Source organism: Elephas maximus, chromosome 9, assembly GCF_024166365.1.
Source record: "Elephas maximus indicus isolate mEleMax1 chromosome 9, mEleMax1 primary haplotype, whole genome shotgun sequence".
NCBI classification, from domain to species: Eukaryota; Metazoa; Chordata; class Mammalia; order Proboscidea; family Elephantidae; genus Elephas; species Elephas maximus.
In genome coordinates, this window is record NC_064827.1 from 60901427 (window position 1) to 60926528 (window position 25102).

The 25102-nt window shown below is 36.0% G+C and overlaps 1 protein-coding gene and 1 long non-coding RNA gene across 3 annotated transcripts in view; one reads left to right on the top strand and one right to left on the bottom strand.

Moving 5' to 3' along the window:
• The window catches only part of SHOC1 (shortage in chiasmata 1), a 79259-nt gene that overhangs the window by 14582 nt on the left and 39575 nt on the right, over window positions 1–25102 (bottom strand). The window contains exons 13-20 of the mRNA XM_049895478.1: window positions 23558–23662; window positions 19569–19747; window positions 18431–18503; window positions 17296–17365; window positions 16084–16262; window positions 13578–13695; window positions 4909–5020; window positions 2483–2604 (exon numbers count right to left, since the gene is read on the bottom strand). Of these exons, the coding sequence (XP_049751435.1) occupies window positions 2483–2604; window positions 4909–5020; window positions 13578–13695; window positions 16084–16262; window positions 17296–17365; window positions 18431–18503; window positions 19569–19747; window positions 23558–23662 (958 nt within the window). The remainder of the gene's footprint in view (window positions 1–2482; window positions 2605–4908; window positions 5021–13577; window positions 13696–16083; window positions 16263–17295; window positions 17366–18430; window positions 18504–19568; window positions 19748–23557; window positions 23663–25102) is intronic.
• LOC126082685 (uncharacterized) overlaps window positions 1–25102 on the top strand; it is a 91871-nt gene that overhangs the window by 7699 nt on the left and 59070 nt on the right. For both annotated transcript variants that reach the window (XR_007518616.1, XR_007518615.1), the window contains exon 2: window positions 18078–18194. This is a non-coding gene — a long non-coding RNA (uncharacterized LOC126082685). The remainder of the gene's footprint in view (window positions 1–18077; window positions 18195–25102) is intronic.

The following is a 25102-nucleotide window of genomic DNA, read 5'->3' on the forward strand; positions in this document are numbered from 1 at the left end:
ATATCAGAGTATTACATAATTAATTTTTTTTCATGAATAGGTTGAGTATAAATAAATTCAAATCCCCTCTTGTTCTCTCCTGTACTTCAATTGCACCACTAGAACTATAGGTGGATAGTAACCTAAAAACAACTTTAAAAATTTTCCAAATCTAGTTATTTATCCAGAACACTTCCAAGGAGCTTTAAATGCTTTACAGCCTTCATAAGTCATCAAAATGAAGGTTTTAGACCAGAATTATTATTTTTATTCTTAGTTCTGGTAGAAAGGAAAAACTAGGTTAATCAACTTGTTACAGGTTACTTGCTACTAAGAGAAGGAATAAGAACCAAGGTGTTTAGGTTACTACATTGTAACTTCTACTTATCCCAACACGACTATAATTGCATACAAAGAGCTAGGCACAGTAGGTGAACAAAAATGGAGTTAAACAAGAAAGTCAATAAGGGAAAAAAAATCAAAGAATTTCAAGGAAGATAAAATCTCCATAACTACTCTCAAAATTAAAGAATATCTTTAAAACTTCTACCATGACTGATATATGTATGTGATACCACAGGGATATACAAGATATGAGTAAGGATAGTTTGTACTTCGATAGAAGAAATTCATTGATCAAACCTAGGAATATTTACCAATCACCTATCATCTGAAAGCAATGTGCTCAGTGCTATAGGACAAGTACTCCAGAAAGATAATACAAAACAAAATAAGGTTAAAAAAAAAAGCTAAGGACGAAAAGGCCACATCTCAATACCTGTCTGTTTGTGTGCATGGGTAGGGTGTTGAGGAAAGGTTGCACAGAAAAAGTGGTATCTGGGAACGGTTCCTGAAGAATAGGCACAATTTCACCAGATGAAATAGTTGGAGGAAGTAGAGGAATTGCAGGAAGAAAGAAATGTATGCGTAAAAGTGGAAGTGGGAAAGAAGGAGCACGTTTAAAAGCTGATGAGCAGTCCTTTTGGTTGAAATGGAAAGCAGTGAACAGTAAGTCTGAAAATGTAGGTTGGGATTATATTCTGAGGACCTTGAATATTAGGGTGAGTTGTTTGTATGAATTCAGTAGATAATGGAGAAGTCAGTGAAGATTTTTATTTATTTTTTTATCAGATTGAAACAATTAGAACCTGGTTTTAGAAATACTAATTGAGTATATGGCAGATCATGGAGAGGAGCATGAAAGGCATCTGGAAGTGGGGAAACAGTAGTTTGTAAACAACAAACCAAAAACAAACCTATTGCTTGAGTCAAATCCCACTCATAGCAACACTATAGTACAGAGTAGAACTGCCCCATAGGGTTTCCAAGGAGCCGCTAGTGGATTTGAACTGCCAACATTTTGATAAGCAGCCTGAGCTTTTAACCACTGTGCCACCATATTCCAAATAAAATAATGAGAGTCTAAACTAAGATATTGGTAATACAAATGGAAGGGGAGGGATAAATGGAAGAGAAAGTCCAGTGATGGGATTTATAGTTGTTTTCCAGTCTTGGTGACTAAAAGAAAGGTAGTATCATAAAGAGCTAAAGGGCAGATAAGAAGAGATACAGGTTTGGAGGGGACAGGAAATAGGCGGAATTTCTATTTGAACATGTTAAATTTGAAATCCTGTGGAATATCAGGGTAGAAATATTTAATAGGAAATTAGAGATGTATGCTAGGAATTCCGGAGACTGCAGATGCAGAAATAAATGTATAATTAATATGCAAAGAGATGATGACTGAAGCTACGGGAGTAGATAAGATTTCCAATGGACAGAATGGGAGAGAGAAGAGAACCCATAACAGGTATATTTGGAGACTGGGACAAGAAAGCAGAGGTGAATACAGAGAAGGAGTAGTTAGAGAAGTAGAAGATCAAGTCTCATGTAACTGAAGAGTTAAAGAAAGCACACACAACAATGTTAAATACTTCAGAGTAGTCAAAGATAAAAATATCTTTGAAGATGACCATGAGAAGGTCATGAGTGATCTTTGAGAGACAGAGATCATCATAGAGCAAGGCAGAAAAGCCAGATTGTGAAAAATAAAAGGATAAAGCGGAAGCAGTGCTTTCAGAAAGTTTAGAGGTGAGAAAAAGGAGAGATAATGATAACTCAAGCCAGTGTCTTGCCCATGGATTTTTTTTTGGTCATTTTTGAGATAAACACATCAATGAAAGAAAGTATAACAAGCTGCTATTTCATTGATGTATTTAATAAGATACTGGATGGAATAATAAGTGAAACACTTAAAACAGCAATTCTCAATGAGGTGGGGGTAAGTGAGGATGATTTGTACAGAAAGTCCAGGGGAATATGTATCATCTCCAGATTCCAATTTGTTTTCCTATGGGCATGCCTACACTTCCTTGAGAATCCCTGACTTAAAAGAAACTAGGTGACCAAGCAGAAAATGTGCATAGCTATTTCTATTCAAAGAAGAAGATTAAATAACTTAAGAAATAGGAACGTGACTTTGAGTGAAAAAATGTCTACCTACTCTGAATTTAACGTTTTTTTCGAATATAAAATTATCCAACAACGGCTATACTGGAATGATAATGCCATCAGTCTCATGATGATATTGTCTGATGCCTTCTCACAATTCAGTTCTTCTAGATCCTACCAGAAAATAAAGAAAACAAAAAATTCATTGATTTTAACAGTTAACTTTGAAACTATTGTTCCCACATCTCAAGAATCCATGCTATATAAATAACTTGAAAAGAGGCATGGGTATGGGTTCCCATTTCATGGGAAAATTAAAATCACACTGGAAGTATTGGGGATAAGCTACAGTAGACATAAAACAGCTAATGATAGCTTCAGCAAGGAGGGCTCATGAATCTCCTGAGGTCCTAGATATGAAGAAACCAGCCTACAGATGCCCCTATTTGGGCAATGTCCTTTGTGGACAGGGATATGGTTACTCCCAAAGGCAATAGAAAATGTACTTAAAGACCTATGGGATAATCCTCACTGTCTGCATACTTATATTTAAGGAAGATAAGGAAACTAGCAGTTATTAGACTCACCAGGAATCTCCACTTAATGGTCTAGGTCCCTTTTTTCCTTTAACACATGTAATTTTTGATAGAGTTAATAATTCAGACTTGTACCTTACCATAATATTTGCCATTAATTTGTACTCCATCCCATCAAAACTGATTGCTATTCTCCACTCCCAACCCATCAAATTAATTGCCTTGTAATTAGTACTTCAACAGAGGAAACATCGAGGTTCAGCCAAGAATTTATGCATCTTAATTTCCAACCTATGTAGATTTTTGAAGAAAATTTCTCTGTCTTTTCAAAATCAGAGGCAATTCTGATTTATATTCTAATTTAACCATATTGCCAATCATCAATTAATGTTATTGTTGTTAGCTGCCATCAAGTCGGCCCCTGACTCGTGGAAACCCTATGATCAGACCATTGTGATCTATAGAGTTTTCACTGGCTGATTTTTGGGAAGTAGATCACCAGGCTTTTCTTCCTGGTCTGTCTTAGTCTGGAAGCTCTGCTGAAATCTGTTTAACATCAAAGCAATGTGCAAGCCTCTACTGACAGACAGGTGGTGGCTGTACCTTTTTTTTTTTTTTTAATTGTAACTTAAAAGATTTACAGAGCAAACTCTTTTCTTATTAAACAATTAATATTCTTTTGTGACACTGGTTTTCAACCCCACAACATGTCAACACTCCCCTTCTCTACCTTGGGTTCCCCATTACCAGCTTTTCCTGTCTCCTCCTGCCTTCTTATCCTTGCCCCTGGGCTGGTGTGCCCATTTAGTCTTGTTTTGTTTTACGGGCCTGTCTAATCTTTGGCTGAAGGGCGAACCTCAGGAGTGACTTCAGTACTGAGCTATAAGGGTGTCCAGGGGCCATACTCCCATGGTTTCTCCACTCCCTGTCAGACCAGTAGGTCTAGTCTTTTTTTTTTTTTTTTTTTTGGTGAGTTATAATTTTGTTCTACATTTTTCTCCAGCTCTGTCCAGGACCCTCTATTGTGATCCCTGTCAAAGCAGTTGGTGGTAGTAGCCAGGCACCATCTAGTTACGCTGGACTGAGTCTGGTGGAAGCTGTGGTAGTCCTTCCCATTAGTCCTTTGGACTAATCTTTCCCTTGTGTCTTTGGTTTTCTTCTCCCTTGCTCCAGACGGGATGAGACCAGTGGAGTATCTTTGACAGCCACTCACAAGCTCTTAAGGCCTCAGAGGCTACCCACCAAAGTAGAACGTAGAACATTTTCTTTATAAACTATGTTATACCAATTGAGCTAGATGTTCCCCAAGATCATGGTCCCCAGCCCACTGGTGGCTGCACTTGAGGTGCACCGCCCAGGAATTGAACCAGGGTCTCCGACATGGAAGTGAAGAATTCTACCACTGAACCACCACTGTCCTCATCAATTAATGTACTACCCCCTTTAAAGAAGCATAGTAACAAGAATTTTATTTTTAAAACTTTCAGTACTATAATTATCCTGTAAATGTATTTAAAAACAGGTCAATACAATAATAAAAGATTCAACATTTCCTTTGTCTTCTTAAAATATGTTAAAAATTTCAAGGCTTCAAATATGCATGTCAACAGTCATTTTCCAAAATGTTGATTTTAGCACTTATGGCTCATTTGACCGACTGCTAACGGAAAGGCCAGCGGCTCCAACCCACTGGCTGCCCTGCAGGAGAGAGATGTAGCAGTCTACTTTACTAAAGATTGAAAAAAAAAAATACAGCTTAGGAAAATACTATGGGGCAGTCCTACTCAGTCTATAGGGTCGCCATGATGGCCCATTTGCAAAGTTTTGGAAGACATAACTAATAGATTATAGTTAATCTTTCTATGGAAAAGTTAAAAATAAGTTACATGGGTACATATTTTAAAATATATTTGAGTTTATATTTTTTACTGTATAGTTTTACCTGCAAAATTATGGCAGTGTGTTCATCAATTGTCACCACTACATAATGTTCTATACCTCCAAAGAGTTTCAGTGACTCACTGCAGCTTCTCTCCACTAGTGTGATATTATAGCTGTAAAATACAATATTCTTAGGTGAAATAATGAAATGTCTAAGAAATATGCTTCAAGAAAAGCTGTATTGTCCTCCTGCATATTAAATTATTTGAATTACTGTGTTTTTTTCTTTCATACATGAACTTATTCTACTTTATAAATTTGAGGAATAAAATTATGATTTATTCAACATATAAAACAGATTATTTCAGATATGTATTGCTAAATATTACTGCACAAATTATAATTACAAATGTCTTGACCAATTTATTCCAGCTCTTTAATAATTTATGAAATCTAAACATTCTGTTACGAAACTAAAAAATTTTGCATATATCAGAATTTTCTTTTCTTTTACCTTAAAATTAGCCAACATTTTAACTATTTTTATAAGCTCACAGTTTTCTGTGAATCCCTAAAGTCTTAAGCTATAAAAGCAAAAGCACGCAAAATAGAGCTGCATTTTAACGAAGATCACAGCAAAATTATCCTTCTTTGATATGCAGCTTAATGTCCAACATTCCTGTGACAACTTGTGTACTGTGGTAAAGTGTTTTATGCTTTAAAAATGTTCAGCGTTCCTATAACTTGACAACTGAAAGTTTAAAACTTGAGAATTCATTTAGAACTTCATAGTCCTGTTTCCCAGCCAGCATTTAAACTCCTCTGTACAAGAATCCAGAAACCCTGGTGGCGTAGTGGTTAAGAGCTATGGCTGCTAACCAAAAGGTTGGCGGTTTGAATCCACCAGGTGCTCCTCGGAAACCCTATGGAGCAGTTCTACTCTGTCCAATAGGGTTGCTATGAATTAGAATTGATTCGATGGCAGTGGGTTTGGTTTTTTGGTTTGGTACAAGAAACCAGGAGCCCTGGTAGTGTAGTGATTAAGAGCTCAGCTGCTAATCAAAAGGTTAGCAGTTTGCAGCTGCTCCTTGGAAACCCTATGGGGCACTTCTACTCTGTCCTATAGGGTGGCTATGAGTCAGAATCAACTCAACAGCAATGGGTATAAACAACAATCCACCACTTGTCTGTCATTGTTGTACTGTGGTAATTTGTGTGTTGCTGTGATGCTGGAAGGTATGCCACCAGTATTTCAAATAGCAGCAAGGTCACCCACAAGGGACAGGTTTCAGCAGAGTTCCAGACTAGGAAGAAGGACCTGGGGATATACTTCTGAAAAAAAAAATTAGCCAGTGAAAAATAAAACATTATGGATAGCAACAGAATAGTGTCTGATATAGTGCTGGAAGATGAATCCCTCAGGTTGGAAGACACTCTAAATACAACTGAGAAAGAACTGCCTTCTCAAATTAGAACCAAAAAACCAAACCCACTGACGTCAATTCCCATGACTTAAATGACATGGATGAAGTACAACTTTCAGGACCTTCATTTGCCGATATGGCACGATTCAAAATGAGAAGAAACAGCTGTAAACATCCATTAGTAGTTGCATCATGGAATGTACGAAGCATAAAACAAGGAAAACTGGAAGTTGTCAAAAACGAAATGGAACACTTGAAGATCAACATCCTAGGCATCAGTGAGCTGAAATGTACTGGTATTGGCCATTTTGAATCAGGCAATCATATTGTCTACTATGCCAGGAATGACAAAGTGAAGAGAAATGGCATCACATTTACCATCAAAAAGAACATTTCAGGATCTATCCTGAAGTACAATGCTGTCAGTGATATGATAATATCAATATGCCTATGAGGACGACCAGTTTATGATATGACTATTATTCAAACTTACCCACTAACCGCTAATGCCAAAGATGAAGAAATTGAAGACTTTTTCTCAACTTCTATAGTCTGAAATTAATCAAACATGCAATCAAAATGCATTGATAATTACCGGTGATTTGAATGTCAAGGTTAGAAACAAAGAAGGATCAGTAGTTGGAAAACATGGCCTTGGTGACAGAAATGATGCTGGAGATTGTGTGATCGAATTTTGCAAGACCAATCAATGACTTATTCATCACAAATATCTTTTTTCAACAACATAAATGGTGACTATACACGTGACTATGCAGATGACACAACCTTGCTTGCTGAAAATGAAGAAGACTTGAAGCACTTACTGACAAAGATCAAAGACTACAGTCTCCAGTATGGATTACACCTCAAAATAAAGAAAACAAAAATCCTCACAACTGGACCAATAAGCAACATCATGAAAAGTGGAGAAAATACTGAAGTTGTGGAGGACTTCATTTTAATTGGATCCACAATCACCACCCATGCAAGCAGCAGCCAAGAAATCAAACAACTCATTACTTTGGGCAAATCTGCTGCAAGAGACCACTTTAAAGTGTTAAAAAGCAAAGATGTCACCTTGAAGACTGAGGTGCGCCTGATCCAAGCCATGGTATTTTCAGTTGCCTCATAGGCATGTGAAAGCTGGACAATGAATAAGGAAGACTGAAGAAGAATTGATCACTTTGAATTATGGTGCTGGTGGAGAATACTGAATATACCATAGACTGCCAAAAGAACAAACAAATCTGTCTTCGAAAAAATATAGCCAGAATGCTCCTTAGAAGCAAGGATGGTAAGACTTCGTCTCACTTACTTTGAATGTGTTATCAGGAGGGATTAGTCCCTGGAGAAGGACATCATGCTTGGCAAAGTAGAGGGTCAGCAAAAAAGAGGAAGACCCTCAACAAGACAGACTGACACAACAGCTACAGCAGTGGGCTCAAACATAACAATGATTGTGAGGATGGCACAGGACTGGGCGGTGTTTTGTTCTGTTGTGCACTGGGTCACTATGAGTCGGAATTGGCTCAATGGCACCTAACAACACCAACAAAACATGTCAACCTCACAGAATGGAATACACAGGAATTGAATTGACAATATCTGTGGAAAGAGATGATGGAGAAACTCAATGTCATCAGTTAGAACAAGATCAGGGGCCAACTGCAGAATAGACTATCAATTGCTCCTATGCAAGTTCAAGCTGAAGCTGAAAATAATCAAAACAAGTCCACGAGAACCAAAGTAGGACCTTGAATGTATATCTCTCACCTGAATTTAGAGACCATCTCAAGAATAGATTCGATCCATTGAACACAAATTACTGAAGACCAGACAAGTTGTGGGATGACATCAAGGACATCATATATTAAGAAACCAAAAAGTCATTAAAAGGAAAGAAAAGACCAAAATGGATGTCAGAAGAGACTCTAAAACTTGCTCTTGAACATAGAACAGCTAAAGCAAATAGAAGAAATGATGAAGTGAAAGAGCCGAACAGAAGATTTCAAAGAGCAGTTCAAGAAGACAAAATATTATAATGACATATCCAAAGACCTGGCATTAGAAACCAAAAGGGAAGAACATGCTCAGCATTTCTCAAGCTGAAAGATCTGAGGAAAAATCCAAGCCTCAAGTTGTAATATTGAAGGAGTCTATGGGCTAAATCAATGTAGTAATTATCAATGCATCCTGATTGCATGTTTGATCAATTTCAGACTGCAGAAGCTGGTAAAAATCTTCAATTTCTTCATCTTTGGCCTTAGCAGTTGGTGCGTAAATTTGAATAATAGTTGTATCAACTGGTCTTCCTAGTAGGCGTATGGATATTATCCTATCGCTGACAGTGTTGTACTTCAGGATAGATCTTGAAATGTTCTCTTTGACAATGAATGCAACACCGTTCCTCTTCAAGTTGTCATTCCTGGCATAGTAGACTATACAATTGCCTGATTCAAAATGGCCAATACCAGTCCATTTCAGCTCACTAATGCCTAGGATATCGATGTTTATGTGTTCCATTTCATTTTTGATGATTTCCAATTTTCCTAGATTCATACTTTGTACATTCCAGGTTCCAATTATTAATGGATGTTTGCAGTTGTTCCTTCTCATTTTGAGTCATGCCACATCAGCAAATGAAGGTTCCGAAAGCTTGACTCCATCCACTTCATTAAGGTCGACTCTGAGGAGGCAGCTCTTCCCCAGTCATCTTTTGAGTGCCTTCCAACCTGGAGGGCTCATCTTCCACCACTATATCAGACAATGTTCTGCTGATATTCATAATGTTTTCACTGGCTAATTATTTTCAGAAGTACACTGCCCTGCCTTTCTTCCTAGTTTGTATTAGTCTGGAAGCTCAGGTGAAACTTGTCCTCCTGAAGTACAATGCTGTCAGTGATAGGATAATATCCACGCACCTAATAGGAAGACCAGTTAATACGACTATTATTCAAATTTACGCACAAACCACTAAGGCCAAAGATGAAGAAACTGAAGATTTTGACCAGCTTCTGTAGTCTGAAATTGATCAAACATGCAATCAGGATGCATTGATAACTACCGGTGATTGGAATGCAAAAGTTGGAAACAAGAAGGATCGGTAGTTGGAAAATATGGCCTTGGTGACAGAAACAATGCCGGAGATCAAATGATAGGATTTTGCAAGACCAACAACTTCTTTATTGCAAACACATTTTTCACCAACATAAATGGCGACTGTACACATGGACCTCACCAGATGGAATACACAGGAATCAAACTGACTACATCTGTGGAAAGAGATGATGGAAAAGCTTAATATCATCAGTCAGAACAAGGCCAGGGGCTGACTGTGGAACAGAGCATCCATTGTTCATATGCAAGTTCAAGCTGAAACTGAAGAAAATCAGAGCAAGTCCACGAGAGCTAAAATATGACCTTGAGCATATCCCACCTGAATTTAGTGACCATCTCAAGAATAGATTTGACATGTTGAATAATAATAAGCAAAGATCAGATGAGTTGTGGAATGACATCAAGGACATCATACACGAAGAAAGCAAGAGGTCATTGAAAAGACAGAAAAGAAAGAAAAGACCAAGATGGATGTCAGAGGAGACCCTGAAACTTGCTCTAAACCATGGAGCAGCTAAAGCAAAAGAAGAATTGATGAAGTAAAAAAACTGAACAGAAGATTTCAAAGGGCAGCTCGAGAAGACAAAGTATTATAATGACATGGAGATGGAAAACCAAAAGGGAAGAACACGCTCGGCGTTTCTCAAGCTGAAAGAATTGAAGAAAAAATTCAGGCCTCAACTTGTAATTGTGAAGGATTCTATGGGGAAAATATTAAACGACGCAGGAAGCATCAAAAGACGATGAAAGGAATACACACAGTCATTATACCAAAAAGAATTAGTCGACGTTCAACCATTTCAAGAGGTAGCAGGTGCATATGATCAGGAACCGACGGTACTGAAGGAAGAAGTCCAAGCTGCGTTTAGGGCACTGGTGAAAAACAAGGCTCCAGGAATTGATGGAATATCAAGTGAGATGTTTTAACAAACGGATGCAGTGCTGGAAGTGCTCACTCGTCTATGCCAAGAAATATGTTAAGACAGCTTTCTGGCCAAGTGACTGGAAGAGATCCATATTTATGCCTATTCCCAAGATGGTGATCCAACTGAATGTGGAAATTATAGAACAATATCATTAATAATCACATGCAAACAAAATTTTGTTGAAGATCATTCAAAATTGGCTACAGCAGTATTGACAGGGAACTGCCAGAAATTCAGGCCAGATTCAGAAGAGGACATGGAACCAAGGATATCATTGCTGATGTCAGGTAAGGAAGACTGGAGAAGAACTGATGGCTTTGAATTGTGGTGTTGACAAAGAATATTGAATATACCACAGACTGCCAAAAGAACAAACAAATCTATCTTGGAAGAAGGACAACGAGAATGCTCCTTAGAAGCAGGGATGGCAAGACTGCGTTTTACATACTTTGGACGTACCGTCAGCAGGGATGAGTCCCTGGAGAAGGACATCATGCTTGGTAAAGTACAGGGTCAGTGGAAAAGAGGAAGACCCTCAACGAGGTGGATTGACACAGTGGCTGAAACAATGGGGTCAAGCATAATGACTATCGTAAGGATGGCACAGGACTGGGCAGTGTTTCATTCTGTTGTGCATAGGGTTGCTATGAGTAGGAACTGATTCGATGGCACCTAACAACAACAATGACATGGAATAAATACTGAACAATGCAGGAAGGCTTAAAAGAAGATAGAAGAATACACAGAATTACTCTACCAAAAAGAATTGGTCAGTGTTCAACCGTTTCAGGAGGTAGCATATGATCAAGAAGCAGTGGAACTTATCTTCGTTATCTAGTGCTGCTATAACAGAAATACCACAAGTGAATGGCTTTAACAAACAGAAATTTATTCCCTTACAGTCTAGTAGGCTAGAGGTCCGAATTCAGGGCATCAGCTCCAGGGGAAGGCTTTCTCTCTCTGTCGGCTCTGGAGGAAGTTCCTTATCATCAATCCTCCCCTGCTGAGGAGCTTCTCTGTGCAGGAACCCTGGGTCCAAAGGACACACTGTGCTCCTGGGACTATATTCTTGGTGGCATGAGGTCCTCCTGTCTCGCTGCTCACCTCTCTCTTTTGTATGTCAAAAGAAACTGATTTAAAATACAACCTCATCGTGTAGATTGAGTGCTACCTCATTAACGTAACTGCCTCTAATCCTGCCTCATTAACATTATAGAGGTAGGATTTACAACATACAGGAAAATCACATCTGAAGAGAAAATGGTGGACAATCACACAGTACTGGGAATCATGGCCTTACCAAGTTCCCAGATATTTTTTTCAGACACAATTCAATCCATGACAGTACTGAAGGAAGAAGTCCAAGCTGCCCTGAAGGCAGTGGCAAAGAACAAGTCTCCAGGTATTGACTGGAATGACAATGGAGATGTTTCACCAAACGGATGCAATGCTGGAAGTGCTCTCTCAGTTTGCCAAGAAATTTGGAAGACAGCTACCTGGTCAACTGACTGGAAGAGAGCCATATACATACTCATTCCAAAGAAAGGTGATCTAACAGATGTGGAAATTATCCAACAATATCATTACTATTACAAGTAAAATTTTGCTGAAGATAATTCAAACACTAAAAAAAAAAAAAAAAGGAAGGTGATCTAACAGATGTGGAAATTATCCAACAATATCATTAATATTACAAGTAAAATTTTGCTGAAGATAATTCAAACACTACTGCAGCAGAAATTTGACAGGGAACTGCCAGAAATTCAAGCTGGATTCAGAACAGGATATGCAAAGAGTAATATCATTGCTGATGTCAGACGGATTTTGGCTGAAAGCAGAGAATACCAGAAAGATGTTTACCTGTGTTTTATTGACTACACAAAGGCATTCGACTGTGTGGATCATAATAAATTATGGATGACATTGTTAAGAACGGGAATTCCAGAAGACTTAATCGTGCTCATGAGGAACCTATACATAGACCAAGTGACTGTCGTTCAAACAAATTATCTGGTTTAAAATCAGAAAAGGTGTATGTCAGGGTTGTATTCTTTTACCATACTTCTTCAATCTGTATTCTGAGCAAATAATCCAAAAAGCTGAACTATATGAAGAAGAACATGGTATCAGGATTGGAGAAAGACTCTTTAACAACCTGTGATATGCAGATGACACAACCTTGCTTGCTGAAAGTGAAGAGGACTTGAAGTACTTACTGATGAAGATCAAGGACTGCAGCCTTCAGTATGGATTACACCTCAACATAAAAAAAAAAAAAAAAAATCCCCTAAAGTGGACCAATGAGCAACATCATGATAAGCAGAGAAAAAACTGACGTTGTCAAGGATTTCATTTTGCTTGGATCCACAATCAACACCCACGGAATTAGAGTCAAGAAATCAAATGATGCATTGCATTGGGCAAATCTGCCGCAAAAGAGCTCTTCGAGTATTAAAAAGCAAAGATGCTACTTTGAGGACTAAGGTGCATCTGATCCAAGCCATGGTGTTTTCAGTTGCCTCACATACATGCGAAAGCTGCACAATGAATAAGGAAGACAGAAGACAAATGTCTTGGAAGAAGTACAGCCAGAATGCTCCTTAGAAGAGAGGGTGGTGAGACTTCATCTCATATACTTTGGACTTGTTATCAGAAGGGACCAGTCCCTGAAGAAGGACATCATGGTTGCTAAAAAAAAGGTCAATAAAAAAAGGAAGACCCTCAACAAGATGGATTGACACAGTGTCTCAACAATAAGCTCAAACATAGGAACGATTGAGGATGGCACAGGACTGAGCAGCGTTTCATTCTGTTGTACATGGGGTTGCCATGAGTTAGAAGCGACTCGACAGCCCCTAACAACAACAACAAAACAAGAATACTTATTCTCAATATTATCAGTGACCCAATGAAGTGAATACATAATTTGAAGGGAAAAAAACCTACATAATTAATGCAAGACAAATGCAAACAAAATACATTTTGCTGGTAACAAGAGAAATGCAAAATACAAATTTAAACAGTCATGAAATATCTTTTATCATTATTTGTTGTCCATAAAATTGCTAAAGTAATATTCAATAATTATGAAGATGTAGTATAGGGAGAGAAGTATAAACTGACATAAGCTCTCTAGAAAACTATTCTTATCAAATATAATTCCCAGCTTGAATCAGAGAGAAATACTGCTAAATATATAGCAAAATATTAGCCTATCAGGATATACATATATCTTTGCTAAAGTTATATAGTCAATAACTTACTTGGATTCTAGCAGCTGAAGAATTTCTGGAGTATTAAGAAGTCCTTCAGATGCAAAAAACACATATGGAATCTGAATTTCCAGAAGAAAACCACTAAATCTATCCAGCGAGGTGCTTCCTAAATAAGAGAAAACTTATAAATATTTAATTTTTCTTATCCCTCAGCTCTCTTTTTTCACTCAACATGAGAGTAATAGGTGTATGTTCACAGTGTAGTATAAAAATAGGATCTATTCATTATGCAAAAAAAAAAATCAGAAGGCCTGAAGAATAAAAATCCTGTTATCCTAAAAACAACAACAAAAACCCAAACTTGTTGCCGTTGAGTCAATTCCTACTCATACAGACCCTATAGGACAGAGTAGAACTGCCCCACAGGGTTTCCAAGGAGAAGCTGGTGGATTCGAACTGCTGACTTTTTGGTTAGTAGCCAAGTTCTTAACCACTGAACCACCAGGGGTCCCATGTTATCCTAAACCCGTTATCCTACTACCTAGAAATAAAAGAGCTTAGTATATACTTCCAGACTTTTTTCTATATATCTGCTTGCCTATTTTTTTTTTTATACTCACACGTACACTCACTTAAAGAAAAAAAGATGATCACACTCTACCTAAAAAGTTAAAACCTTCTGTATTCACCTAAGTATATACTGGACATTTGCTGTATAATATATACTGATTTACATGAAAATTTTAAATTACACACAATAATCCATAGGGAGAGCATTTTGGAGATCAGTATGACAAGAATACCTCAATAGAAAAATGGGCAAATGACATAAATAGGCAATTTACAAAAGAATGGCTATACAAAATCAATTCACATTTTAAGATACAGATATGCACATTTGAAGATAAAGATATGCACAGTAATAAAATATTTTTTGCCTATAACTTTTTCAAAGATTTAAAAGATTAATAATACCTACAATTTTTTTTTTTTTACCTAGTCAGAATTGACTCAACGCCAACAAGTTTTTTTTTTTTATAGTAAAGATGGAGACTTGGTGGTGCAGTGATTAAGAGCTTGGCTGCTAACCCAAAAAAAAAGTCAGCAGTTTGAATCCACTAGCTGCTCCTTGGCAACCCTATGGGGCAGTTCTACTCTGCCTTATAGGGTGACAATGATAGGGTCGCTATGAGTCAGAATCAACTTGAGGGCAACGGGCTTGGTTTAAAGTAAGGATATGGGGAAAAGGATACTCTCACACTCTGCATACATATAAATTAGGACAACATTTCTGGTAGACTATTTGGCAATATTCTTTAAACTTTAAATGTGTGTATATATTTGACCCAGCAATTCATTCTCCTTCTTTATTTTGTTGTTGTTGAGAATATACACAGCAAAAGATACACCAATTCAACAGTTTCTAAATGTACTATTTAATGACATTGATTACATTCTATGAGGTATGTAAGCAACCACTCTCTCCCTCCTTTTCTGAGTAGTTCCTCTTCCATTACATAAATTCATTTTCCCCTAAGGTTCCTATCTAATCTTTCGAGTTGCTGTTGTCAGTTTGATCCCATACAGATAGTTCTTAAAAGAGCATAATGCTCAAGGCAGACATTTGTTCTAGTTAAGCTATAAAACTATAACTATAGAATACTTGGAAACCTAGGTGGCATAATGGTTAAGACTTCGGCTGCTAACCAAAAGGTCAGCAGTTCAAATCCACCAGGTGTTGCCTGGAAACCCTATGGGGCAGTTCTACCCTATCCTATACGGTCGCTATGAGTCAGAATCAACTTGACAGCAATGGGTTTGGTTCGGTTTTGATTTATAGAATACTTATCTTTTATCCTTTCTTGGGCCCATTTTTTCATTAATTTAACATTCATTTCTACATATCAGAGATTTCAAAGAAATAATTATGGTGACTGATTTTTAGAATTGAGTTGGAATGCTCCGAATCTATTCAGACTTCCCATTCAAACTTGAGATGGATAGAATGTAACTTATGGAAAGTACTGAAGGAGAGAGGAACTGGAACTAAAGACGTATGGGCTTTTTGTTTAATGAACCTGAGATTTCACAACATTAGTCATGTGAAACACTTCTGAGAAACACAAAGAAACCAAATGATATATGAGGTGGTTTTAGACTCTTTTCTAAGTATTTGTGGATAATTTTTTGGTGCATATTAAAATTTTTCTGAATCGGTCAACATAATTTTTTTCTGAAAACCAAAAGTACTAGTGCATAATATTATTAGATTATAATTTGATATAACTAATAAAATTGTGCTATTACAAGTAAAACTTAGAAATTATATCAAGGGATGATAGCAAATATAATTAGTAAAGCTCACTTTACAACTGAGGAAAGTTAGGTAGGACATAGTTAAAGGACTTCCCCAAGGTCACACAGTTCAAGGTGCGGCTAAAGATTAGACTCAAGTCTTCTAATGCCATAGCTTATCTTCTTTTCATAGATAACAAGCAGAAAACAAAGTTTTTCATTTTAATGGAGCAAAAAAGGATGTGGTTCATAGCCTTACTCTTTAAAACTGTGTCTGGAAGAATTGTTTTAAAGGCCATGTAAGGAATATTCAGCTTCTCACAGTGCCTTGTCCAACAGGAGTTCTCTGCATAATTGTATTCCACCACAAATGAGAAACTATTCCAGGGGAAATCTGCTCCAACATATTGATTGTGTACAACTACACAGGAACAGGTACTGAAGACAAAAGAAGGCCAAAAAAGTGGAATTATATTTGTGTTATTTACTTGAAGGCTAAATGATGGCTGTTTCTGGCTAGTTTAGTCTTCTCTCATCTAGGCGTCTTGGAAAGGCACTGGTATATTTTCTGTTAATTTGCTCTCCAGTTATGTTTATCTCTTCTTATCTTTCTTTTTGATGATCATACTTTTTTTTAGTATATAAAAAACTGCGGACTATTTTAACCCTCAAATGCAAGGGATCCTAATTTTCTTATCTGAGTACTATTAATAAAAATCTCATTTTCATATAAATGTAAGGTTTTAATCTTTGAGAATCTATATAAGAGAATATTATCTGACAACTCTGAAATGAGGTTTTTTTTTCTCAGTGGGCTTCAAAAGTGATTTAACAACAACAAAGATGAACACTTAATATCTTAAGTTTAGCTTTCTCATCTTCAACTTTCATACAATATAGCACCTACTGTAATTAAAATTCTTCATTACTGCTTTCTATCTAGGGCATTATAAAATTTTAAAATTATTTATGTCTAGCTTTTATGGGCTACTATTTGTTTACATCTCTTTTTATTATTTGTATCCTAATATAAGAAAAAAAATAAAAATAACATAAAACAAAATAAAGATATTTTCAGATAAGTCAACAACTAAGTTCATCATTAGCAGACCCTCAGTGAAAGAATTTCTAAAGAATGTAGTTCAGGAAGATGGAGAACCCAGAAGAAAAAACAATGCTGAGCAAAGAAACTGGTAAAAACAAAAGTAAAAGAAGCACTTCCTATACCAATAATAAATAATGATAATTTGGGGATACAAAAACAAGATGAAACTAAAATTCTGGACAACAATTACATGTAATACACAGGCAATGAGCTCAGTTAACATGTTCTATATAAAGCATTTTTCAAGAAGAGGGTAGAGACATTGATTAATCTCAGATTTTATTAAACTTAAATTCTAGGAGAAATTTTGCTTTTCCTGTGGAATTGGTGTGTTTGTTCCTCATAAATGAAGAAATACATTTTTACCCATTTAAAACACCTTTAGATCCCAGGGAATCTTTTCTTTCATTTGAATATAGGACTGTCACTGTTAAACCTGTTGGAAAAAAGAATAATACAAAAAAGTTTCTTCAGTGTTCTTACCCATATGCACTTTTTTTGATGTGTCATATACTTCGATTCCATAAAAATGAATTAAAGGTCTTTGAGGAGACTGCTTAAAATATAATTTGCTGGATAAAGATATCTTTCTAAGTCTCGGATATCACAAAGTTCTTATCATAAGCAATATTCCTGGAGTATGTGTGTGTATGAAGAACATGGAAATTCTGAATTTATTATATGAAATAATGAAATGGATCGAAACTTAATTTTAAAGTAATAAAATTTAAACACTCACCAATTCCACGCAGATAATTTTATTTTGCTAAAATTCATGGTGGATTTTACTATTTTCTTCAGCCAAATATTTAAGTACATAACGAAATATCAAGAGACTGAATTTTATGTGGTAGGAGTGCTTTTTTTTTTGTATAAGAAATGGAAGACTTATTGGATACTATCTGTTTAGATTTACTCCTATTTTTAAATTATAATTTAAATTTCTTACTTTACTTATTTTTAATAGAATATAATACATTTTTAAAAGTCTGTATCCACATATACAGTTTATTTTGGTAGACATCAATTTAAGAATAGCTAATTCTAGTTCAAATAAATTGTACATTCTATTAGTGTATTTTGTAAACTGTAAAATTGACAAGGTGTGATGTAATAATGAAGAGTTTCATGTTTACTTTACTTGACAGGTTCAAACCCTGACACCCTCACTGACTATCTAAAAGCTTTGGGATGCCACGTCACCTTTATGAAGTTTAGTTTCTTTATTTGTAACTGACTTAATAAAATCTATTCACAGAGTTGCTGTAAGTATCCAGAATTATTTAGCAACTAGTAGGCAATCAATAAAAAGTGTTCAATTATTAATAATAACAAATATATAGTATATTTATATTGCAAACTTATAGTTCAGATTGATTTAAAAACTGGTTATATCCCACTGAACACTATACTTTTAAAGCATGAGTTTTATGGTATATGAATTATATCTTATTTAAAAAAACTAGTTAGATCAATACATTTGATATTTAAAACTTCCTACCTTCTATTTTGTTAAGCATTTTAATGAGTAAATGTTTTTCACCATCTGAGTCCATTCTTATTATAATCAGCACCTAGTCAAAAATAAGGATTTTGTACATATGCATATCTGAATGGTTATTCTTTTCCACAGTTTAGCCACAATGACAAAATAACAAACTTAACTGGTTACATGAAACCATTAATAACAAGATTACAAAGTAAGTATTTGTGTTTGAAAAGATGTCAACACTTAAACACAAAGGAATAAATTCTGGTAAGATCAAGCATCCATGAATAAAATATTTTGGGGTAGCGTTCTTAGCATTCCTGAAGTATTCTCATATAGGTTATCCTATCAATACATAAGTTGTCTCTGCCTGTATTATTAAATTTAACCCAGACATGTTTGAATTTTTTTTTAGAAAATCAATGAGTTGCTGCTCTATTTTCCTACCTACCATTACGGTTTTTTTTTTTTTTTCTTTCTTTTTGGCAGGGGGTGGACAGCAAGTCAGTTTCGGTTTTAAACATCTTACTCAATGATTTAATTTATTTTAATGACTTAAGCAAGTTACCGAAGAAACTATAAAGTTGGAGATAAAGATCTAGGGGAGGGTGGAGAAGAAAAGTTCATAGAAATTTGTATCCAGATTTAGTATAAACTATTTGAAGTGCTTTTCTCCTTGAAAAAAAGATTTTTTAAAAGCATTTTCTCTTAAATCTTTATTAACACAACCTTAATATACTTGAGGTAAGGTGAGTAAATAAATTCCAAGGCAAAATTAACTGCTTTTTTAAAAAATAGAATCATATGAGATTCTGGCTCAACATCTAAAAATAAATGGTTGTAGTTCTATTCTTGTACATACATTCATGGACTTAGAAGTACCAGGCAAAATCTTTGACAACTGGAGAACCAATCCTTAGAAAACTCTGTATAATCAAAATTAAAGTACTTTTTAATTCAAGACATATGAGTAAGATGCAAATCATCTTATCTGTTGGTCTGATTCTGTTCTGTTAACCTACTTAAGGAGAAAACTGTCAATGGGCCAAAGAGTATAGACTATTTCACATTTTCAAAGTTAAATGCAAAAATATCATATCTAATTCTTATTTAAACTGATTACTTTATCTGCTTTATTCTAAAAGTTAACCTTAAATTGCTGTTGAACTTGCATCCAACTTAGAATCTGACATTGCAATTCTTGTATCTTGTGGTTGGTTTCAGGATTTTTTTTTCTAGTAAAATGTAAAATCTCCAGCTGTCTCCAAATGTCATCCAAATAGGAGCCCAAAATGCTCTTGTAGACTTCTTTTGCATTTGACAAATATCCTGTTAAAAACAAAAGTATAAAGAAAAAATGCCTTCTTGTCCTTTGGGAAACTCCATGGCAAAACACTGAAAGGAAATATGAGTCAAGATAAAGAAAGTTAAACTTTCCTTCAATCCTTTTTTGATTTTGATCAAATATATCAACTAACAAAAACCTTAAAATTGAGTAAAACTGAAAAATATGTACCAAATGTCTCTTTTAAGCTACATTAACACCAATAGACTGGATATATTCTATATATTCTCTGAATATATCCTAGTTTTTCCTGCCCCTATGGCTTATTGAAGAGCCCTGGTGGCACAGTGGTTAAGCACTCAGCTGCTAAACAAAATGTCGGTGGTTCGAATCCACCAGCAGCTCCGCGGGAGAAAAACCTGGCCGTCTGCTACTGTAAAGATTATAGCCTTGGAAACTCTATGGGGGAAGTTCTACTCTGTCCTATAGGGTTACTATGAGTCTGAATCGATTCTATGGCACACAGCAACAACAACATTGCTCATTGAATGCTATTGCATTCTTTCTAAATCCAGGATCAATACTTATATGCTAGTCTTGTTAAAATGTCACTTCATTGGAATTTTCTTGGTATTTTATCTGTACAACTTTTATCCAATGTAATACTTTGTACTTGGTTTCTGGTTATTTATATATGTGACTTATCAACCTCACTAGTCTATAAACTTTCAGGATTGGATCCATGATATTTATACATATTAATCTGTATACCTGCTAAAACAGCAGTGCCTAAGTTCAGACTCACTACGGGAAATTTTTAAACATACAGATTTTTGAGACCCATCTTTGAAGACTCATATTCAGTAAATCTAGATTGTGTCCCAGGAATTTCTATGCCTAAAAAGCTTTCCAGCTGACTCCACTGTACACTGAGTTGTGTGAATTACTTCAGTAGAGCACCTGGTATAGTAACTTATGTAGATCATATGTTCAATAAATATTTGGGTAATAAAATAAATAATAAAAAATGTTTAACATCAAATTCACATACTTTATGTTTAATGTGCATATTAATTCTAATTTTATATTAGTACCATTAGACTGATGGGCAGTTTAGTAATTGTCTTACGTTGTTTCTGCCTCTTATTCTCCAAACTTCCCAATGGCTCTGTACTGCCACCAGATTTAGCCTTCTAAAAGACAAATATAACCCAACAGCATCATTGTTTAAATGGCTTCTTGTCATCTACAGGATAAAACCCAAACTTTTTTGTGTGTAGCTTAAAATGCTTTTTCATGATTTGGCTCTTGCTTACTTCTCCAGGCTTAAATCGTGTTACTTACCACCTTGTACTCTTCACTGTAGCCACACAGAACTATTTGCAGCACCCCCAAGTGGGCCATTCCTCCAGGCTCTTAATTCTGTCTAGAATGCCCTTTATACTTCCTGTACTTGGCAGACTCCTACTTATTGTTTTTTTTTTTTTTTTTTCAATATTCAGCTTAGGAGTAACAGTCTCTATTCTTTGTGCCACTACTGTGTATCTCTACTACACCACCTATTACGCTATACTGAATTTATTTCTGGATTAAAGCCCAGGGGGAAGGGCTACGCCTTAAACTCTATACCTTGCTACTGAGGAGGTCATAGCAAACTGGAAGTTAGGAGAAAATACAGATACTTGGGTGGGAGCAGGGCAAGCAGCCAGACCCCCACAAACCTTTCTTCCCCTACTATTGTAGAGACAGAAGGAAGGGAGGACAACCTAATTTGCCCCTTGATTTCAAGAGGTGTAGAGGAGTGAGGGGATCCCTGGTGGCACGGGGTTAAGTACTCGGCTTGCTAACTGAAACGTAAGCAATTTGAACCCACCGGCCACTCTATGGGAGAGAGATGTGCCAGTCTACTTCCGTAAAGATTACAGCCTTGGAAACCCTATGGGGCAGTTCTACCCTGCCCTATAGGGTCACTATGACTCAGAATTGACTCGACAGCAATGAGTTTGGTTTTTGGTTTAGAGGAGTGAGAAAGCTCTCCACTAAAAATGTCCAAGGCAGCTATGTGATTCATATGGCTTGCTACCTAGAGTTTGAGAACTTAATTTCACATGAAGGGTTTTACTTTTATAGTGTTCTTCAAGGTAGCTAGATAATAATGTCAAAGTATGATTTAGTAAATGTATTTCTTTGAGGAACAAAAACAACTTAGTCCAAGTATATAGTTCTCAATGGTCTCACTTAATTCTACAGTAAATTGTAGAGTGTTTAAAGGTGAACATATTTCAAGCAATCCTCCATAAATATTATTTCTCTAATCCAAGGCTCTGATAAGATTTGAGCAGCAGTGAGTCATATCTGTATTCTCTCTACAGCACTAGGAGCTCAGATAGTCTATATTGTGATATGCTACCTTAACATTATGCTTAAACAGTGAGCTCAGATGTTGGGAGGACTGATAATCTTTTATGAAAGCTGAGAAGTATAATGAAGACAGGCAACTAAACAGAAGGTCATATGACACTACACCTTTATACTACTTCCAGGTAGTATAAACTAGGGCTATAGTCCCAATCCTTACTTGTCTAGGGATGGAGAAATATAACCTTGTCCAGCATCAACACCCAAGTGGTTTAATTGGAGAAGAACAGAAAACCACCATACTGGGCTTTCCAAAGGTAGCTGTAACTTAGTTATAATACCTGGCTCCAAACAAATATCTGGGTTACAGATCAGAGAAAATTTCTTTTTACTTTATATGAAATAAAGAAAAAACCAAACCAAACCCACTGCCATCGAGTTGATTCCGACTCACAGAGACCCTGTAGGACAGAGTAGAACTGCCCTGTAGAGTTTCCAAGGAATGTCTGGCAGATTTGAGCAAGCCACCGACCTCTTGGTAAGCAGCCATAGTACTTAACCACTATGGCACCAGGGTTTCCATGTGTGAAATAGGTTCTGGAAATTCTAACTTATAAAACATAATCCTGTAAGAATATCATGACCAGTCTAGATAATCCTGCAATTAGGGGCCTAATGCAATAATATAGTAAGATAAATATTTAAATGATTTTGATAGTTTAAAAAAAAGTCCGAAGTGTTCCAAACTTCCAATATGTTCAAAATAGTTGGCTTTTTTATTACTCAAGTAATTCATATTCTAATTTACCCACACAACAAAAAAGAAATTCCAAAAGATCCTACTGCTTATAATTTAATTATATTTTATCTAGCAAAGATTCATAGCCACAAATATTCAACAAGCCCCCAAAATGTATGTGCCAAAATGTCAGATCTTACATTTAAAAGTAGTGCATAATGTATAGAAACCAAAGTTTATCAGTGGTTACCAGGGGAGGGAGGGATGAAGAAAGCGGGAGTCACTGTTTAGGAAGCAATGAGTAATTTGGCACGATCATGGGTGATGGCTGCACAACATGATTAATGTAATTGATACCACTACGTTGAACACTGGAAAAATGTTGAATTGACAAATGTTGCATTATATATACATTTTATAACAACAAATAAATAAGATTAACGTATAAAAGTAGTATATAATAATGATTACACAAACAAATCTGCTTAAGGCCATTAGGACACTGTAATTTAGGCCTATATTAGAGATAAAACCTCTTTTTCCAGGTGACGATAGTTGTTAAAGACTATTTTTATGCATATAATAAGAACAAAATATATATCCCATTATAATTATGTCAAATGTATATAATGTTTAGTAGGTTACTAATTTCTTACAAGGTGCACCTTTTTCAGAAAAATAAAACTTATTTTAGATGAAATATTTCAGGAGGGAAACAAACAAACAAAAAAACAGAGATACAAATTTTTCCACGAACCCAATGCCGTGTCCAAGCTACACGTTAAAAGGACATCTCTAGTTGTTACCAGAAGGTGTAAGAGAGCAGCGTGCTTGAACGTCATTTCTCTTTCATCATTTGTACCTAAGTAAGCAAAAGCATATTTAAAAACATACAGTATATATTAGAAATTTACAAAATGCATCATACTGCTAAACAATGATGTTGTTGTTGTTTGGTGTTAGGTGTCGAGTGAGTTCCAACTCACAGCGACTCTACAGGAAAGAGTAAAACTGCGCCATAGGGCTTCCAAGGAGTGGCTGGTGGATTTGAACTGCCTACCTTTTGGTTAGCAGCTGAGCTCTTAACCACTATGCCACCAGGGCTCCTAAATAATAATAGTTAACATAATAATAGCTAACATTTATTACCGAGTGCTTACTTATGTGCCAGGCTGAACATAAGCTATTTCATTAAATCCATACAACAACCCTATCAGGCAAGTTTATTATTTTTTATTTTGTGGATGAGAAATAGTCGCAACAAGGTTAGGTAACTGCTGGTCAATTAATACATAAATGGTGGAACTGGCATTTAAACCCACACAGCTAACCTTGGAGCTTATGCCCTTAATACTTACAAAGAATATCCAATTATTTCTACTCTTGGTGGAAAAAACGTTCAATGATTCTCAGTTATGAAACAGAAAATTAAATGTATAACTTGCCAACTGGGTAAAATAAAGGTGGACAATCATAACATAAAGCAATACCTTGAAATGGAAAAAGACACCTGGGAATATTTGTCCAATGATATGTCTCAAACAGGAGATGTATTCACAGGGACAGGCCAATTGCCTAATTAGTGTGTTCTATGTAGTTCCAGAGCTTTTTGAAAATGACAGATTTAATCTTACTGGACATAAAAATGAGATAGGGCTCTAGGCCCACTGCCTCCATTTAATCAGAGTAGCTCCACTTTTGTTTTATAAATTGGGATCCAATTAAATATTTATTTGAACAAACAGCTGTGTTAAAAGGTTTGAAAATTGCTGATTTAATCAATGAAGATCAAGACAAATGTGTAGCAGGCATTTGGAATCAGAGGCACCAGGAGAATCAATCATGGGTAGTATATCCAGCCCTTGGAAGGGCTATGGGAACAAGTCAGTCATGACCTGGACAGGATGAGAATAGGCCAGAAATGCCAGATTTAGGGAACTGGTATATAAAAGTGTTTGAAAAATAGAGTACTGAATAGGAAGCCAGTTGTGGGAAGTGAGCTGTCTGACTTTTTGGGGTTTTTTAATGTAGGTTTACTTAATCCTTACTTGTAGGTTTAGCCTTACCCCAACTCTGGGACCAATGAAAGTATGTCAAGTATAGAAAGTATATAACTTGCTCAGGATTAAGACAGTATTGTTCCAATTGGATACCTAAAACCATGTTCATTTCTTATCCCCCATTATACTTCAGAGATGTTGTTATTGTTAGTTGCCTTTGAGTCAGCTCTGACTCATGGCAACCTTATCTGTAACAGAAGGAAACATTGCCCAGTGCTAAGCCATCCTCACAATCTTTGAGA